A 19,048-nucleotide genomic window follows, 5' to 3' on the forward strand; every position below is an offset into this window, starting at 1 on the left:
CTCTCCCCTTGGCAAAGTTTCTTTCCCCTTCCAGGTAATTGATCCTCGCCAAGCTACTACGAAGAGTACCCAAGAGCTTACTCCTCCATAGGGTCCTGCTATGCTTACATGCCCCAATATCAAGTAAGCTGATTCCTTGTTTTGGGGTACCTAAAATGACATTTTTTTTTTTTTTTTCTTTCATGGAGGGGGAAAAAAAGCACATGCAGTCTGTCAGAATTGTCTGGAAATGCTCAGAACCCCACACCAATTCCAGATGCAATCCCAACTGACTGTTTCCCAGAACTGCCTAATCCTGTGAGCACCCCCATCCTGAACCTGAAAGCTCCTCGGGCATTTAACTTTGTTCACCCACACATGTTAAGGAGATCCTGTTTTGGGAAGATAGGCACTTATCTCTTGCCTCAAGTCCCACTGCAATCCAGCTTAGGAAGACAGGCATTTAAATCCTTTTTAGAAGCCTGAAAAATTAGCAGCAGTCAGAATTATGTCTGGCTTCTTCTGGCGTGGGCCATCAGCTTTGACATACGTGCAAAACGCAGAGTGCACGTCTTAAGCTAAGCAGGGGAGCAGAAGTGTTCATATTACTGTTTGACAGGGATTGATGTGACACTGTTGACATCTTACGAGACTGCAGCAATTATTATGCCACACTTGGGCAAAAAGCATCGCCTTCTCCTACTGAACTTCTTGAACCGCTGCGTGGTGACTACTAGTTGTTGGCTCCAGTTCTCATCTCCATGGGAGCAAAACCAAGGGGAGCAAATTCACACACCTGGAAAAGATGTACAGGAGATTGTCATGGAACAAGCAAGAAAAATAGGGCAGAATCTCCTAACCCTCCACCCCAGGCCAGAGAGCGTCTGAAGTGCAAGGCTAACCTTGGGTTTGCTTTTGTCTGCTCTGATGTGGCCCTGTGCCTTGCACGTTCCTGGCTGCACAGGCACTCAGCTGCAATACCTACCATCCGTGCTACCCAGTGGTTGCTGATTATGCCATTCTGCTGAGGAATTTCAGCTCAGGGCTTAATTAGAATCTAGAAACATCACCTACTTCCTTTCTTATGGCTTTATGCATCTTTATGCAAAATGTGGGTGAAAGCACTGTGATCACCTGCTGCTTCATTAGTGCCAGTCCTGCAGGAGGGACAGAGAAGCTGGATCATGTGTGGATGGAGAGTTTTCAACTTTCCAAGAGGATAATCTGTGTTTTAACTACAGGCTGGTTTTGCCCACAGGAGCTGTGATTTCTCCTGCAATTGGTGGAAAGAAGGAAGCACTGTAAGCACCTCAAAGGAAGCAATCATCTTCTGCAGGTCTTCAGAAGTGCCCCCCTCTGTCCACTGCCTGTACAGCAAAGCTGCAGCAATTAGATTACTCCTTTCATCCCTTCCAGGGCTCAAACACCTAAAATTTCATGGAGGTAGTAACATCTCAGTGAGGTATCTAAAGCAGGTAGACAAAATTCCAGCCCGAATACTCAAGGCCTCACAGTTGCTGACTGCAAGAAAAAAAACAAAGTATCAACCAGAAGACGCTGACTACTGAAAACCAAAAATAAAGGAAGTATCTTGTAAAATTTTGATACATTCTATTTGAAAAGAATCAGATGTACAGGCTTCTGTTAATACTTTCATTTTTCCTCCATGTCTCATCAGCTTTTAGAAAAAATAATTTAATCTAGGGTTAAAACAAATCTTTTTCATCCTTTCTGTGAATCCATACTCATGAAACATGGAGGGCTGAAATCAGTTAAATGCCTTAAGAAAGATCCTAATGTTAACCCAGTGTTTGTTCCCATTTAGTCTTAATTCTTTGGATAGCGTAGTGTGAAAAAAAGACAGAGTATTTATTGCTGTAGCTTGAATACACATCAATCGTGAGAAAGCATAATATATTTATATACACATCGTGTAAATACACTGTAGGCGAGTTCCACAGTTTAATGTTTCGAAGTGCTTTCATTAATGCTGTAGTTCTGAGAAAAGGTTGTAAGAGAACATAAAGGAGTCAATATTTGATTTTTACTGAGATAAGTTGAAAGCATAATTCACCTTTACTAAACGTCAGTGCTTTATGCGATGCTCTTCCTACCACTCTGCATGCTGAGAACGATATACATTAAGAATGCATCCTTCATTGATGTGACTTGGTGATGTTCTGTTTATTATTTATGTTTGCATAATTTCATGTGTTAATAAAAAACCCTGTAATTCACCAGAGATACATACAGTTAAATGGTTGGGTTTGTCCTGGAGCAACTGCACACTGTGGTTTTACTTGGTGTATATTTCCAACAGGATACAGAAAGTCAGTTTTGCTGAGCAATCTGATCTGACATTGAAAAAGTATATTGTTATTTTTTCTAGAAAGCACATTTATTTTTCTTAAAGAGGAGGAGATTACATTTCAAATGCTTTTCCAAGCTTCGTATGGCTTCCCATCATCCTCAAAATGTTACCGAAGGCCCTTAAATTGAATATAGCGGTCAACCTCTCTTGTGAAAGGACTATTTTTTTGTTTTGTATTGATACTGAGGCTCATCTGCCATTACAAAACCCGGCAGTTCTGTGAATGAAAACCACAATGTCAGGGCTAAGCGCTCTATTTCCTGTAGCTGAAAGCTGCTGTCTACCAGAAGGACTGGTAGGTAGTAACTACTCTGTTCCAAGTAGTTGGAGTCTTAAAAATAAGGCTGAGGATTTAAAACTTGACAAAACTTTAGATGTAAACCATACTACATAGCAGGTACCACTGTAAAGAATGTGTTGGTCAGGCTTGTATAAAATTCAGGCTGTTGATTCAGGAAAGCTTTGAACATAAAGCTGCATTTGGAGAAATGTCACTATCCTTGGAAGTGTTCACGAACAGTGCAGATGAGGCCCTTAGTGGCATTGTTTAGTGGTGGCGTTGGCAATCCTGGGGTAGAGGTTGGACGTGATGATCTTAAAGGTCTTTTCCAACCTAGCTGAGTCTATGTTTCTGAATTGTATCTGCAACTGCCACAGCCGCGACCGCGAGAGCAGGAAGCCTGCCAGATGCCCGAGGTGGCAGGGGTCGTGCCCAGGCAGAGCGATGCCCACGGGATTCAGCAGCAGGAGCAGCCCTTCACCTGTGCCAGAGGGAACACGAGACAGCTCAGTGCGCCCCTTCAGCCACGGGGTCTGAGGCACAGCCTGACCCCCGCGCGGCACTCCGGCTGCCGGTAGCTGCGACAGCCGCGGCGCCCAGACCCGCTGCGCCCAGACCGGCGGCCTCACGGGCGGTTGTCACGCCGCGTCCCCGCTGCTGGCTCACACCGCCGCGCGGCTCCCCTCACCCCGTCCCCAGCTCCCCGGGCGCTGCAGCGGGGGCTGAGCCGCCGCCCCTCCGCTGCCAGCGGCCGGTCTGCCCCCCGCCGCCCCTTCCCTCCCCGCGCCGGCCAGCGCCGCGGCCCTTCCCCCGCCGCACATGCCCAGAAGGGCGGGAGCCGCGGCGCGCCCGGGCGCTGCTCTGACAGCGGCGGCGCTTTCCCTTCCGCTGGGCGGGGGCCGCGCCGCGCCCCCCCCCCCCCCCGCCCCCGGCCCGGCCCTGCCCGGCCCGGCGGCGGCTGCGGCCAGGCACCGCGCCGCTCACAGGCCGCCTGCCCGCCTGCCGAGCTCCTTCCGCACCTCGCCCCGAGCCAGCCGCCGCGGGGCGGGAGGCAGCCATGTCGCTATTGTCTGCGCCGGTGCCCTTGCTCCGGGTGTATTGGATCGGCCTCCTCGTCATCCTGCACCAGCTGCGCCACCGCCTCCTCCCGCGTTGCCCCCCGGCCCCAGGTGAGCACCGCAGCCGACGCCGCAGGGAGGGGCGGCTGCGGGACGGGGTGCGGCGGGCCCGTCTACAGAGGGGAAAGTTTGCCGTGCCTTGCACCGCGGGTAAGGCGACAGTGCCGGGGCCCAGGGAGAGCGGGGCCGCGACCCGGCGGCCGAGCGGGGACCGTCAGACGGCCCGCACGGAGAAGGACAGGATAGGACAGGATAGGACAGGATAGGACAGGACGGCTGCGACCTTGGCCGCAGCGGAGAGTAGGCCCTTTCGCTCCACTTCCTTCGCAGCGGGGCAGAGGCTGAAGCAGCGCCGCGGCCCCGCACCGGGCTCCTCCCCTTCTCCTTCCGAGGGCCGGGCCAGGCCCCCCGCGCCGCCGGAGGGCAGCGGCCCGGGGGGCAGCTGCGGCTGGCGGAGCGCCCTCCCCGCCCCCGCCGCGCTGGGCTCCGCCCTCGCCGCCGCCGGCGGGCTGCGGGTCCGGGCCCCGTCCGGCCCCCGGGCCGCGGCCGCCCAGGACGCGGGGCGGGGCGGGGGGCTGGGCCCGGGACGGGCGGCTGGCTGTACGCTGGCCTTACTGCGGCCTCGGGAGGTGGCGTGGGGGCTCCGCGGGCCGGGGGTCCCCGCTTCTCCTCTCCCTCTTTTGCGCTTTCTGACGGTTTCGCCTCAGACCTAGGCTCAGAGCCGCGCGGGCGCAGCCTCCCTCTGCCCAGGTAGGTGCTTGGGAAGCAGGTAGCGGCCGGCAGCCTCCCGCCGGCCCGGCAGCGGAGCTGGGCTCGCCTGCTGCCTCCGTTTGTTGTGCCCCCGCCGCGCCAACAGCCCCGGCTCCACCGACCGTGGGCTGTTCGGGAGCAGAACATACCTGCGCTCCGAAAGCTTAGGCTTTAGTAGCAGCTGTCACTTGCTGACAGCCTTTTTTCTGAGAAGTGAATGACACCTGTAGTTTTCTCCAAGGGACTTCAGATTAGTCATTTTTTTTAAGAAGTCATGGTTTGCACTTTTCCAACTTGGGTCAACAGCATGGTTAATAGTGACTTAGGGGAAACTTTGAATTTGACAGAGAACAGACATCTGAATTTCCTCTTTCCTCACAGTACTTTTGAAGACTTTAAAAAGCTTCTGAGTTTATAAACTTAGAGCAAACTGTGAGTCTGAACAGACGTGTAGGGTATCATCAGAGCTGAGCATACAACTCTGTGCAAGTCAGCGACTTTAACTTTTTCTGCTCAGCAGCAGGTGAAACTTTGTGGCTGTCATAGTAATTTTAACCAGAAGAACAGTTTAAAAAACCCAACGAACCTTATATTGAGAAGGCATAGTGTTTTGGTAAGAAGAGGGGGCAGATGAGGAAATTGTTTTAGAGAATATCTGAAGTGGCAGGGAGATGGGACAAGCATAACGCATAGTAAGAGCGTATTAGTACATTTCATCACATGTGGCATCCTTGGGTATCATTTTGCCTGCTTTTTATTCGTTCCGACCCTTCTGCGATAGGCTGGTATCCTCCTTTCTCATTCCCGAAAGACAGTGATAGAACCTCCAAACAGATGAGAGCGCCCTGGTGACCGAAAGGGCAGATGTGCATAGAGTTTGAAGTCATCTGAGCATTTTTCTAGCGTTAGTTTTTCTTGGCAGAGCAAAGCTGGGTATTGTGCCTGTGGAGTGTAACACTTTCCAAATCTTTTTTGAACTGCAGAGAAGCAGCATGACGAAAATGTGACACAACTGTTTTGTTGCAGTCTGTTCTTTGCTGCTATTCCAAAAAGTAAAAGTGTTGAATTTGGAAATGCCAGAGGAAGGAATTTGGAAATGCCAGAGGAAGGCAGTGAAGATCAACCTGGAAATATCAGCTGCCTAAGTAGGACCAGGACAGATTTGACAGATGTAAAAAGTTTTCTTTCATCCCTAACTCATGGTGATTTCTTCCAGGGACTATTAGTTTCCTCCTCAGATAGTTGTTCGCATGCAGTTGCCTCTTGGCAGTTACCTGCTGCCTCGCTTCAACTCGCTGGGTCCAGCTATTGTTTAGAAAAGTGAATCAGCTTGTCAACAGGAACTTTTTTACCCAGATTAACCCTGTTTCCATAATAAGTTCAAAATAGTGACTGCAGTGCAACCAAAAGCAAAAGTGTTGGTTAGAACATGCTTTATTAAAGCTTGGATCAGTAAAATACTCTTGCTGTAGAAAACCAAGAAGTGACTTTTCCAGACAGTAATCTAGTAAGGTGCTTAAGTAACCTAGAAAGGTGCTCAAGTTTAAAGTTTTCTACATCTTTTCAAGGGGCTGTCCGTAACTCTCACAAGAATGGGCGCTTTATTGCCAGGATGCCTTCCTTCCCAGGGAGAGCCTGGAAGAGGGCAGCGGGGCTGGGAAGGGCAAGGCAGCTTCCGATGATCCTGTTTCCCTGGCCCCAGTCCCCCCGTCAAGAGTTCCCACTCTTCATGTGGCAGTGGTCCAGCTCTCCCTTGGAAGGTTTAGAACAGAGGGATGCTCTGTGGCTTGTCCTTGAGCTCCGTGGGTAAGCAAAGGGGTCTGGAGGCAATGCAGCCTTTCTGCCTCTGAATTTTCCAAGAAATGCTTGCTTTCTTGCACTTGCTGGGAGGAAGTGTTCAGGATTTCAATCCAAGTAAACCAAACAAATTTTGTTTTCTTTTTCTTTACCCTAACTTAGAGTTGCATGCTCTTGGCACGTGTGCTTTCACATGGCTTTTAAAAGTGACCATCTGTTCTGTCTCATCCTGCTGGGGTTCCTCTAATTTTTATAGATGGGATTCAAGACAGGTTTGGATAGGGAGAGGGAAAGGGCTGTTTGAGCTCTGAAATCTAGGTCCCGTGCAAAAACTTGGTAATTGTTTTGAGCTGCAAACTGAAAAGATGCTAAAATTTGCTGTTGAAGTGAGCCTTCCTCCCCGTCCCAGTACAGAGTAGAGAAGTTGTCCTGAAATTCTGATCCTGGAGCGCAGGGAAGGGAGATAGAGAGCTGGGAGGATAAGAGGCACAGTCAGTGGTTGCTTTGCTAACTAAAAAATCAGTGTGTGGACGTAAAGGGGAACTTCTGTTCTACTTAACGTTAGAACATTTTTCCAAGTGCTAGTTGCATAAATAACTGCTGATACGTAGTGTGAAGTTTGTTAGTGTTCAGTGGTCTAAACGATTAAAAGTCTTATTAGAAGTTACTTTTTGGATGTTTTCTTACAGTGCTTGCTCTTAATTAGTTGGAAGGGGGGAAAAAAGCCCTGCATGACTTGGTCTTGGTATAAGTAGCTTTTTAAGAAGAAAAATCAAATCAGTGGATTGATTAAAGACAAACTAGTATTAATTGTGACACCAGGATATTAAGACTGGAAACGCGGTCACTGAAATCATGAAAGTCATCCTACCAATAACAAAAAAAAGTTTAAATAATATACTACTACTGCTACTATCTTTTGATGTTTTAAAAGCCTATGAAAGAGTTTATTTGGCATTTTCCTCCTGCATTTTCTCTTCTACAGTATGTGTTTCATTGAAATTTGATAGGGGAATACTAAATGCTGAACATTTTGTAGTTAAATTTGGTGCCTGTGATGTGTCGAAAAATGGCTCTGAAAAAGGTGGTAATGTGGCTGAAGTTCAGAAGACCTTAAAGATGACCCCCGTTCATCTTAAAAGTGGTTGAAATTTCATACGTTTTCAGTTGGTCCCAATTTCTAGTTATTCAGTATCATAATTTGTTCCAAGCTTCTTTACAATCAATCGTGAAATACTAATTTGGGAACATGAGCCTCTTAATTTTGATTCATGTATTGAGGGCTTTTACTTTATACGAGTAAAGCATAATGATAGACTGAGCACTTCCTGCTCAAAGCTGTATGAGCTCTAGGTTGTAAAACATCCAGAGGTGAGTAGAGAACCAACAAGGTAGGAAGGATTGATGGCAGGCAAAAATAAAGTTTCATCTAACAATTAATCCCTCTCCCCCACATATGCACCTTCCTGAGAGAGTTCTTTAGGTAGTTTCAGAAGTGAGGAAACACTCGTTTTGGTTGTGGGTGCACAGAATGAGGCAGGGGGTGCGTGACAGTGATACCTGCTGTGTAATCAGAGAGGGTGCCATGACTGTGCCTGCAAGAGGGGACGGAGCAAAGGTTGCAGGGTGGCTTTACACCCCATATTTCCTCACATCCCCGTGATTTCTTTCACAATAAGAGTAACTCTTGTGTGGGGAGACACGGGTTTGCGTTAGGAGAGTTAGAGGGGTGTGAGAGGTGAGGCAGCACAGGGCCACTCCATGGCGGAGGGCAGGGGTGAGGTACTAGGGCCGGGAGACCTCGGCCGTTCCTCCTTCTCCTGTGGCAGCTGAGTCTGCAGTGAGGCCATCAGGGGATCCTGTCTGCAGGCTTTTAAAAGCCTTAGCCTTGCTACTGGCTGGTGATGTTGGCCAGCTGCATAGAGGAGGCGAGGAAAAGAGCAGCTTCTCCGAAGGTGTGCTCTGTTTCAATGTGGGTGGGAATTCCAGGGAGAAAGGAAGAGGCACGTTGGTAGCCTGGAGGCTTCCGTGTGTGGAAGGGTTTCCAGCAAACCAAAGTGGCACTCTTTTTTATTTTTTCATCATAGAAAGCTCATGAAGCTGTAAGAGAGCCTTTCCATCAGCTGCCCTTGTGACAAGCTGCGACACTCCCCACAGGCAATGAGGTGTTTCATTCCCAATGGATTTCCTTCTGTGAGGTGCTGGTGTCTTCAGTTTGGCTCAGGATTGAAGCTGCTCTAGTTTTTGCCAAGCCAACGCTATGAGCACTGTTTCACTGAAAGAGGAAGAAAAATTACCCCTTCTTACAGAAAAAAAAGAGAGATGTGGGCTTTTTCCTTAGTTTTTTTTTTTTTGTTTGTTTGTTTGTTTGTTTTGTTCTGGGTTTTTTTTTTGTTTTGTTTTGTTTTGTTTTGTTTTTTTCCACCTCATAGTGCCAGTTATGCTGTGTAGCACTTGAGGAAAGGCAGGGATGATTAGCAGTTTAGATTCCAAACTATTATGACAGCTGAAGTGTGGTTTACAGCATTATAATAAAGGTTGTGTTACACTGCCATATCCCTAACTGGGGCAATGCTGTTCTGTGCCACTGTTACCAACTGCCAGATCCATTTCAACATGATGGCAGAGCTGAAACATACATAAGTATAAAGGGTGGGGTGAGTCTGTAATACTCTCTTTCTCTAAAATAACTTGTATTTTATCAGTCTGTGATGAACTTTTTATGATCCAAGGTGTGTCATACTAATTTTAAATCTTAAAGTAGGATCAACTCCTTTATCACAGTGCCTTCCTCCTTGCTTTTAGGAATTGCCATATAAATGCAAAGAAAACAGTAAGATGTAATGAAATACCGAGAGCCTCTCTGTTTCCTTGAGACTGTATCATGGATTGAAATGGAGGGATCTAAAAGTAATAATAGTGCATACTGATACAATATGTGTCTTGTCAGTACACAGTGATGCTATTGCAGGGTTACATCATTATACATTACACCACTTTGTCTTTCAAAATCATATTTTTTTGTGGGATTGCATGCCTTGGTGCTGTTGATATGCACCGTCTCTTTGGAATCATACAGCATTACCATGTTGAATCAGTAGTTTATCCTGGCAACTTAAAACGCACTGAATGAATCACAGTATAGGGCATGCTAGGAGTGAGAATATTGTCCCCCATAGGGGACTAAAAAAATAAGAAAATAAACGTCTACTCCCAGAAGTAAATCTTCAGAACAGACACAGTAAGGTACTTGCTCTGCACCTCTCATTCTGCTTCTAAGCCAACAGCTGTGTTTAAATAAGTATGTTTAGCCTTGGCAAACCGGTCTTTGTTTTTTCATTCAAGGCATTCAGAAAGTGCTTCAAAATACCAGCCTTAGCTCAGAGAGGAAAGATCTTTTCTTGGGAATGTTCATCAACAGCGGAAAGCACACTGAAGAAGCTTGTACACATACAGTTTTGGGCTATTCCCTTGCAGCAGTGTGAAAAAGTCAGTTTTTCCCTCCCACAGCCAGCCAGGTTGCCAACTGGGGATTTCCGGGCTTGGGTGCAAGTGCAGCTTCTGACCAGCAGAGAAGGAGCAATGCTATCACTTTCAGGATTGCTATAGGCATGCTCCTGACACTCCTCTCCTGCTCTCTTCCCCTAGATTTTTATGGAGGAGGTTACATCTGTGTTCAACTGGTGGCTTCCTTCTCCTTCCCAGTCCTTGCCAGGCCCCTGGTGAAAGGCTTCTTGCTGTCAACAGTGGCTCAGCTGGTGGTGTGGAAGAAATGAGGAATCGTCAGTGTGCAGCCGTGCTGTGCTGTGGCTCGGCTTTTTTGGTGCGGCAGAATCAGCTCCAGTGGGTGCCAGCTGCCAGCACTGTTCATAGAGACACTCTGAGCCTCAAGTAGTGCTTGCATATGACTGTTTGCACAAGAAGCATTTTCCTGTGCACATACTGAGTTGCAGATTGCCAGGTCTTGCCTTATCACCGCACTCATCTCTAAAGTGTCACCCCTTCCCAGCTTCTGTAGCCTTTTGAAGAAAATGCAGCAAAATTATTTTCCAGCTGATATGGATAATAACATTTATTAGTGTTTCCATGTCTGCTTTTCCTGTAATTATAATGCACTGTTATTCCAGGAACCACAGTTGTGAACTTGTAGTTCAGGAGATGGCTTTGATTTCAAAAAGAGGACAGGAAAGGTGTCAGACATGTATTGTTGATCTGCATGGAGGTTCACACTCCTTTTCCTTTTATTTCAGTCAGAAAATATCTTTACATTTCAGAGGAGTAGATAAATGCCATAATTTGCATCACAGATTTTTTTTTTTTTTTTTTAAAGCAAATGCTGGAACAGTTAGATTGAGCTAACAAAACTTCTTTCAGAATAAACAATAAACCCTTCGCTCCTTCAGCATCAGCTTTCAGTTGAAATAACTGTTGTTAAGTGAAGCTCAGTAACTCTTAGGCAAGAGGATGTTGATCTAGCCTTAACTGTTACTGAAGAGGCAGGAAAACACTGTAGCAGGTGACCTCTTTGTGTGACAGTAATGTATCAGCTCTGTGGTGTAACTGTGTAATTCCAGAAATGAGAGTTACTGAGGTCTTCTAACTCAGTTTCACAACACAATGCGAGGCATTAAAATCCTTTTTAATTTTTGACATTCTGATTGGCTTCTTGTAGGTCACACTTCCTGCAAATCTCATCTTTAAATTTGCAAATGTAATTAGTAAGGTAGGTTTCTTGATACATTCACAGAAGCGTTGATTTCACGTAGTTAAGCATGGTCAAACTTGTGCTTTCTCATTGTATCTTTATCTTACTGCCTTTATCAGGTACTCATTAATGAGTGAAGGATCAAAAGGTGGGACGGTGGCCAAGAAGCAATGGAGAATAAAAGTTTAGAAGGTTCCCCATCAGACCTAAAGTTAGTGGCTCACCCGAGAGCAAAGAGTAAAGTGTGGAAGTACTTTGGGTTTGATACCAATGCAGAAGGATGCATATTGCAGTGGAAGAAGATCTACTGCCGTATTTGCATGGCACAGATCGCCTATTCAGGAAACACGTCCAACCTTTCCTACCACCTTGAGAAAAACCACCCTGACGAATTCTGTGAATTTGTGAAAAGCAACACTGAGCAGATGAGGGAAGCCTTTGCCACCGCCTTTTCAAAAATCAAGCCAGAGTCATCACAGCAGGTTGTTCAAGATAGTCTCATCATGAAGACCTACCAGAACTATGAAAACAAAAAGCATCAGGAACTGACATCTGCAGTCATCAGCTTGATTTGCGAGGGCATGTATCCGGCCTCTATCGTTGATGAGCCCACCTTCAAGGCCCTCTTGAGAACAGCAGACCCCAGGTATGAACTTCCAAGCCGGAAGTACTTCTGTGCAAAAGCTATTCCTGAAAAGTACAATGCCATTAGAGAAATTGTGCTGAAAGAGCTCACTGAGGTTCTGTGGTGTGGAATATCCACAGACATGTGGAGGAGCGAAAACCAGAACAGGTCGTACGTAACGGTCGCCGTTCACTTTCTCAGCAGCAGTCCTGCCAACTGCCTGGCTGTGAACTCACGGTGTTTAAAAACATTTGAAGTACCGGAGGATAATACTGCAGAGACTATTACACGAGTCCTTTATGAAACGTTCATTGAGTGGGGGATCAATACAAAAGTCTTTGGTGCTACAACAGATTACAGTAAAGACATTGTGAAGGCTTGCTCTCTCCTAGATATTCCCATACAGATGCCTTGTTTGGGGCACACTTTTAATGCAGGAATACAACAAGCTTTTCAGCTCCCCAAACTCTGCAGCCTTCTTGCCAGGTGCCGAAAACTGGTGGAGTATTTTCAGCAGTCTACAGTCGCAATGTACATGCTGAGTGAGAAGCAGAAGCAGCAGAATGTTCTCCACTGCATGCTGGTAAGTGACCGTGTTTCCTGGTGGGGAAGCACGCTCGCTATGCTGCAGCGCCTCAAGGAGCAGCAGTTTGTCATTGCGGCTGTTCTCGTGGAGGACAGTAACAACCACCACCTCATGCTGGAATCCAGTGAGTGGAATACAATCGAAGGGTTGGTGGAGCTGCTGCAGCCTTTCAAGCAGGTTGCAGAGATGATGTCTGCTTCAAAGTACCCGACAATAAGTATGGTGAAGCCACTTCTCCACATGCTTCTAAATACTACCCTGAACATCAAAGAGAATGATTTGAAAGAAATCAGCATGGCAAAGGAGGTGATTGCTAAAGAGCTGTCAACCACCTACCAGCACACGCCTGAGATAGACATGTTTCTCAACGTTGCAACTTTCTTGGATCCCCGCTACAAAAAACTGCCTTTTCTGTCAGCCTTTGAACGGCAGCAGGTTGAAAACAGAGTGGTGGAAGAAGCAAAAAGCCTTCTGGAGAAAGTAAAAGAAAATACTTTTAGGACTGAAGAGAAGTTCTTTGCTGTTTCAGAAGAGCCCCCTGTGAAAAAAATCATCATCTCCTCTACTCCTCCTCCTACAAGTGTCATCAACAACATGCTGGCAGAGATCTTTTGCCAGACAGGAGGTGTGGAAGACCAGGAGGAATGGCATGCTCAGATCGTTGAGGAATTGAGCAACTTCAAGTCACAAAAGGTCCTGGGTTTGAATGAAGACCCGCTGAAGTGGTGGTCTGACAGACTAGCGCTGTTTCCAGTTTTACCAAAGGTTCTTCAAAAATACTGGTGTATTCTGGCCACACGGGTCTTCCCTGAACGCCTTTTTGGTTCTTCTGCTAATGTTGTAAGTGCAAAGAGAAACCGGTTAGCCCCGGCTCATGTGGATGAGCAGATCTTTTTGTATGAAAACAGTCGGAATGGGTCTGAGGCAGAACTGGAGGATGAAGACGAAGGAGAGTGGGGTTTGGAACAGGAACAGATTTTTAATTTAAATGACTCAGTAAATGTAAACAACAATTTCTTTAATATCCGAGACAGTGGGTTTGTTTAACAGGACTGCTGCAGTACATTTAATAGCAAAGAAAATAAGGTATTTGTCTTAAGTTACCAAAAATACTTTGGTTTTATGCTATGAATGCTGTAAATATTGAACAGTTGTAACAAACTTGATTTAGCTTCCATTGTCTTATGTTTTCCCCACTGTCTTAAAACATGAATGACTTATGATTAAACAGCACTGAAATGAATGAGGAAATAAATTCTGCAAAGACCGTGATTTGTGACTGTGGCCCAGATTTCAGAAAGCACTTACCCATGTGCTTCCTTTCCACTTGCTTCAGTGGGAGACAAGCACATGATTATGTACTTTCTAGCATAAAAATATTTTCCTGAATTAGGACCCTGAGCAAGGGCGTTTTTAAGATTTATGCCTCCATTTGTAAATCCTGTGTGACTCAGGATATTAGCTTTAAATATTGGATTTTAAAACATTTTTAAAGTCCATAAATCTGAGCAGTGAATATTTTTAGACTGTATCAATGCTATGGAATGAAAAAAGATCTTGAGCCTGATTTTCTTTTTCACTACCTCATGTCTTAGGCCTGGTCTATGCTAGAAAAGTTCATCTGGTATTATTCTGTCAATTAGGAGACTGATGTATTATTATTTTAACTGTTACTGTGCTGGCATAGGCTGTAGTGTGGATGCACTTATACTGGGATAATTTATTTTCCTTTCCAGTGCGGTATAAATGGTATAAACACTTGTAAACTGTTATTGCTGCGTCCACATTAGTCTGGTTTTACCATTTAACTGCAGCAGCTGAATGGCAAAACCTTTCCTTATTTTTTCTATTATTTTTTTAATGTCTAGGCAAGCCCTGATTGTAGCCTCTTGTGCTTTTACGAAGTAGTAACGAAGTATGCAGGGTCAAGATGGCGTTGTGTTACCTTTGCTTTGTGCTTACATTATGGCTAATGCCATGTGGTGCAAAGCAGGCAAGGTATCAGGCCCATTGCAGGTCAAGGGAGTGAGGGAAGGAAGGAGAGGGCAGGGAGACGTGTACGGGCCATGGGTCTAACTGTCTGTCTGTGTTATAAAGTCCTTAAGCTCTTAATTTAAACGGGGACTTTGCCCAGGGTAGCTAGAAAATTTTGTTGGCATGAAAAGCAAAATAAAAAGCTTTAATATTATGTAAATATATTTAAAAGAAGGGAACCCCTCTGTTTCCCCACATGTATTTAGTCAGTCTTTAAAATTGTTTCTTATTGCATTAGCACCTAAAATCTCTCTCTTTTTTTTTTTTTCCTCCTGTCTCTTTTTGATTCAGTTTGTAGAGTGGACTTTAGTCCTGTCCAGTCTAATGTTTTGAGTACAGTTTCAGATAAGTTGTTGTGTATTGTAGTCTGTCCTTTCGTGTCTCTGCGCCTGAGTGTTTTAAGCCCTTTTGAGAACTCAGCAAACAAGAAAAAATTAAAAAAGCTAGTCCCAAATTCCCCATCTCTTATGAAATATTGCAGGTCATAAACAGGATTAGAGTTCATGCTTGGCACAAAGTGAGATGGCAGCCAGCATTTTTCCCTGAGGTACAAAGAAAGACTTGGCATTGTCTAGTTACAGTCAAGGTTTGCTTGGGGTTTTACTTTTGTTACTGGTGTCTCCCTTCCCCCTCCCCCCCCCCCCCCCCCCCCCTTTAGTCTACGGCACTGTTGAACACAATCTGTCTGGAGAGAGGCCTGTTGAAGACTGGCCATTGTTGTTCTGGAGGAAGAAAGTTGGGGGGGTTTGTGACAGGGATACCCATGGACATCTGGTTGTAGAAAGGGCCCAGCCAGGAGGACCATACAAAAATGAGAATTGTGGTGGAATTGAATCTATTGTCAAACTGCTTGTTTATGTTTTGGTTTAATAGTTTCTGGAAGTTGAAGACCTCTGTATTCTTTGTAGGTGAAGGGAAGGGGCGGGTGGGTGCGGAGGAAGGATGGGGTTAGAGTAAATGTGTGAAGTAAATAGCAGCAAAATACCTGGCACATTCAAGCCCAGGAAAAATGCACTTAACAGGTGGTGTGTCCTGTGTTGGGCTGTCAGTAAGCCTGGGTTTTCACACTCCAGTCCTGTGAAAATTAATTTGCACTTTTACAAAGTACATGCACAGTGCATCCCGTTGAATGTTGCTGCTTGCCACGTCCGCTGAAGAGGTGTATGTGATTGCCCAAGCTGCAAAATACAGGGTTGGCCTAAACTCCCACAGGTATGCAGGCTATCTGCGAGGGTAGTGAAACCAAATTATGGAAGGGAGTGAGGTACAGCAGGTCTCTTATTGATGTTACCTGAGCTCTTGTGACGTCCCTGCAGTGTGTTGGGAAGACCCCTTGGGTTTACATTCATTGAGTGCCAGCTGGTGTTGGTTGAGTCCACTTTTACCACCTCCACCTGCTACCACAACTGCTGGCCCTTGAGGAGCTGTGTAAATGCTAGCACAAGGTATGCCGATCCTCTCTTACACAAGCATAATTCAAAGCCATGCCCTGACAACCAAGGCAGAGAGCCCTGAGCACCAGTCCCCTGGTCTGTGTTCATTCTGCTCCCCTTGACAGCATCCATCTCCTGTTTCCATCTTTGTTCTTCTAGGGCTAAATGTATGCAGTGTTGCAGGCAGTTTTACTGAAATCGGTTCAATGCACTACTCTCTTCCTTCCAGCTCCTTTTTAGTTTTTGGTATCCAAAATAAAACCATAGTTGGTTCAATTGTCGTGTCTCAGCATTCTTTATAAAAAAGGAGAAGGAAAAAAAGAAAAAAAAAAAAGAACAAAGCCATTGTTAGTCCTACCCATTGTTTGTGAGATTTTTATTTAATGTTCTAAGCCTGGAATATTGTTAAATAAACCAGAAAAATAAGTTAGTTACTAGATTATTTGTCTGATGTGTGTTCATATCTGTAGCACTTTATGACTTTGAACTCTTCCGCAACAAGGGGAAGTTATATTCTAAGGTTTTGAAGCTATGCATTTATTTTCCTTTGATCCTGTAAGTTATTAAAAAAGAAAAAAACAAAACCAACATGTTGTACAAATCTTTTGGATTAAAAAAGAAAAAACGATGAAAAATGTCAGAAGTTTAGATGGTTTCTCTGACTTAAATACGTGTGGTGTTTCTCATTTAACGACACGATTTTCTGTTGTTTTGCTGGGTGGAGAACCAAAATTGCAAAGCTGTTTTAAATATTGCTACAACGCGAGTTAAATCCTGGCACTATTGCCATGGGTGGGCCCAGAACACATTTCCAAATTATGCTATTAATTCAGATTTATGTTTGTGTTACTTGACAGCTCATTTGAATCCATAGCCTAATGTTTCCTTTCCTTTTCGGTACAGCTAAAACATCTTTTTGGAGGGGCAGTAGAGGAACTTCAGCTTTTTGAGTGCTCTCATGCTGGGAAAGTGAATTTTTAAACAGGCTCTCAAAGTATGTTCTTGATGTCAAAAGAAGAAGAATTGCCTTTTGCCAGCAGCTAAGTATTTCCGATTCAGGATTAAAATTCAGTGAGCAAGGTTTCCTAGGGTTAACAATGTAACTAAAGGCAGTTTTGTATGACTGACCAACCTTTGGGAGCATTTCACCTCTCACTGCCATCAGGGATTACTGTGAGGACAAAAGGAAAACCCTGAACCAAACTGAAGCTGAAGAGGTGAATTATTCTAACAAACCATGTATGAGATGCCTCGGTTTAAATGAAGGGAATAAAGTTCTGGGTTATTTGGAAAGGATATTGTTTTAAGTTTCTATCGCTGCAGTGCATTAGATTAATTTGGAGGGTTTTCTTTAGCTAATGTCATGGTGTTCCAGTTAGCTTTACTGGAGCATTTATATGCAGGGACACAGCAATATTAAAAGCCAAAGAAACATTAACTGGGTATTTGTAATATTTTGTAGGACTTTTGAAAAAAGTTAAAGGTGACGCGGAGTTCATGAGTTTGTGATTTTCATGTGACAGCTTAAAAAGAAGGGGCTGCCTGAGGACCTACTTTCTGGAGGAGGGGACATGTATGGATTTAAACCCAGAAGTAGTGTGTTTGACATATTCCATGACAACTGGGTAAAGGAAACTTTATGTTGGAAAAACTGCATTTTAGTCTCTGCACGCCATAGTCCTTTTGGTGGTTTCCATTTCTGAAGTTCTGATGATCCTGTTTCTGGTGATGCAGTGTTACCTGTCTAGTGTAGGCTGTCTTTTTGGCTGTGCTGAGGAGACTGTCTTATGTTGGCTCCTGGTCTTTTAATGTTCTGTGTCTTTTTTGCTTTCTTTATTTTCCCTCATGCCAAGACTATATGGTCTACCTCACCATATTTCCTCCAAATTACTAGCCTTCCGCTATATTCAAGGTGTGTTTTATTTTTAGGGGGTGTAGGGAAATTACAGAAATTTGGCTTGCTTTTTTAATAACAGTATTTGGTGCTGTAGAGAGAACTTAAAAGACAGTGTAATTTTGCATCAGCTTAAAAGCACATCAGTAAAGCATGTCTAATGACTTGATGCTATTTAAACTGGAATTTCAGAACATCACTACAGTTGCTGTATGATGCTGTCATTTTTACATGCAAATGCATTCCCTTGAGGTTGAACAAGAAAAATCTATTAAATAGATTTTTTCTACTTCTACAGTAATTTTCAGTGCCCCTGCAGCTGGGTTAAAATATCACAAGGGAATTGAGTTTACTGTAAAAAATCAAAACTCTGTCTGTATGCTTACCTTGTTTTCTAAAAACCTTTTTAGTGATAAAATTTGATTTACAGTTTTTTAGAAATGCAAAGGCTGTTGTAGAAACTATTTTCAAATGAGAGGCCCTCAGACTCTGAAGTGTTAACATTATGCCTTTTGAGCATTTTTATTGACATTTCCACACAGGGTGGTATTGATTTCCTTTGCTGCCAGAAGAAAACATTAAGTGTTCACAAAAGCAATCCTGCCATTTGCAATGTGTTGAAGTGGTGATCAGATGTATCTTTTTGAGAGGTGCTGAAAAGGTTGTTACCTTCTACACTTAGGTGCTGGTTTCCGTGCATTACAAATAGTCCTTACTTCCAGTGACTTGAATTTGCAAAATCGTTACTCCTCTGTCCTGCCTAGGCAGAGCACTGGGTGGGGCAACAGCAAGGAGAAGTCCTGCACACCAGTCTGTTTTTCTCCTCTTACAGGGAGACTGTTGAGAGCAGGTAAACTCAGTTTAAAAAGAGTTTAAACTAGGTCCTTGTTCTAGCCCACTGGGGCTACAGCACCTATGTCATGCTGCAAAAAGGCAGAGCTAGTGATTCCTCCCCCCAGAGTGATGTACATTGTTCACTTGAATACATTGCTTAGTTGGACCAAAATCGTGTGGTTAAGGGGGAAGATGATGGGCAACTGGGCTCAACACGGCTAGAAAAATATGATCTGAGTGAAAGGCATAATAAGCAGAAATAGTCCTTATTGCATTCAAGCCCAGGTTGGACAGGGCCTTGAGAAACCTCGTCTAGTGGGAGGTGTTGGAACTAGATGATCTTAAGGTCCCTTCCAACCCAAACCATTCTGTGATTCTAGGGTAGAAGCAGTTTGTGCTGCTCTGATTGTTTGGGTTTTTAAGATAAACATCTTAACATACCAGTTTGTGCTCTAGGCTGAAGCTGTGCCTGGGAAATTTTGTCATTATTCAAGTAGTTAAGTGATTAATACTGACATAGAAGAAGAGTGTTCCGTGGCATTCAAATAAAGATTTTTATATAGAGGGTAAAGCTACAGTTCCTATTCGATAGCTATTTTGGGGCTAACATTTACAGTGGTTTTACTGGTATAAATATCATGG

The 19,048-nt window shown here is 44.7% G+C and overlaps 2 protein-coding genes and 1 long non-coding RNA gene across 6 annotated transcripts in view; 2 read left to right on the forward strand and 1 right to left on the reverse strand.

Annotated features, from left to right (window-relative positions):
• Positions 1-1,827: 1,827 nt before the first annotated feature.
• Positions 1,828-4,005, reverse strand: LOC136013534 (uncharacterized). The gene is made up of 2 exons (XR_010612275.1): positions 3,650-4,005; positions 1,828-3,111 (listed from the first exon to the last, which is right to left on the reverse strand). It is a non-coding gene; the product is annotated as an uncharacterized LOC136013534 (long non-coding RNA).
• DHRSX (dehydrogenase/reductase X-linked) overlaps positions 3,557-19,048 on the forward strand; it is a 171,729-nt gene continuing 156,237 nt past the window's right edge. For 2 of the 3 annotated variants that reach the window (XM_065677527.1, XM_065677529.1), the window contains exon 1: positions 3,557-3,799. In XM_065677527.1, the coding sequence (XP_065533599.1) occupies positions 3,688-3,799 (112 nt within the window). In that variant the 5' untranslated portion in view covers positions 3,557-3,687. Of the gene's footprint in view, positions 3,800-4,406; positions 4,499-19,048 lie in introns of those variants that run through there. The other variant, XM_065677530.1, reaches the window with a different exon arrangement.
• Positions 3,713-16,118, forward strand: ZBED1 (zinc finger BED-type containing 1). 2 transcript variants are annotated; one of them, XM_065677525.1, is made up of 2 exons: positions 3,713-3,799; positions 11,120-16,118. In XM_065677525.1, exon 2 carries the CDS (start codon positions 11,171-11,173, stop codon positions 13,256-13,258), a length of 2,088 nt encoding a protein of 695 aa, XP_065533597.1. In that variant the 5' UTR covers positions 3,713-3,799; positions 11,120-11,170; the 3' UTR covers positions 13,259-16,118. The 2 variants fall into 2 exon arrangements, with proteins under 2 accessions (XP_065533597.1, XP_065533598.1); XM_065677526.1 differs by lacking the exon at positions 3,713-3,799 and adding an exon at positions 4,419-4,498.

This window comes from Lathamus discolor, chromosome 4, assembly GCF_037157495.1.
Source record: "Lathamus discolor isolate bLatDis1 chromosome 4, bLatDis1.hap1, whole genome shotgun sequence".
Lineage (NCBI taxonomy): Eukaryota > Metazoa > Chordata > Aves > Psittaciformes > Psittacidae > Lathamus > Lathamus discolor.

What these genes read in the sequence shown, in the direction of transcription:
- ZBED1 (XM_065677525.1), top strand. Translation starts at nt 11,171, where the DNA reads ATGGAGAATAAAAGTTTAGAAGGTTCCCCATCAGACCTAAAGTTAGTG.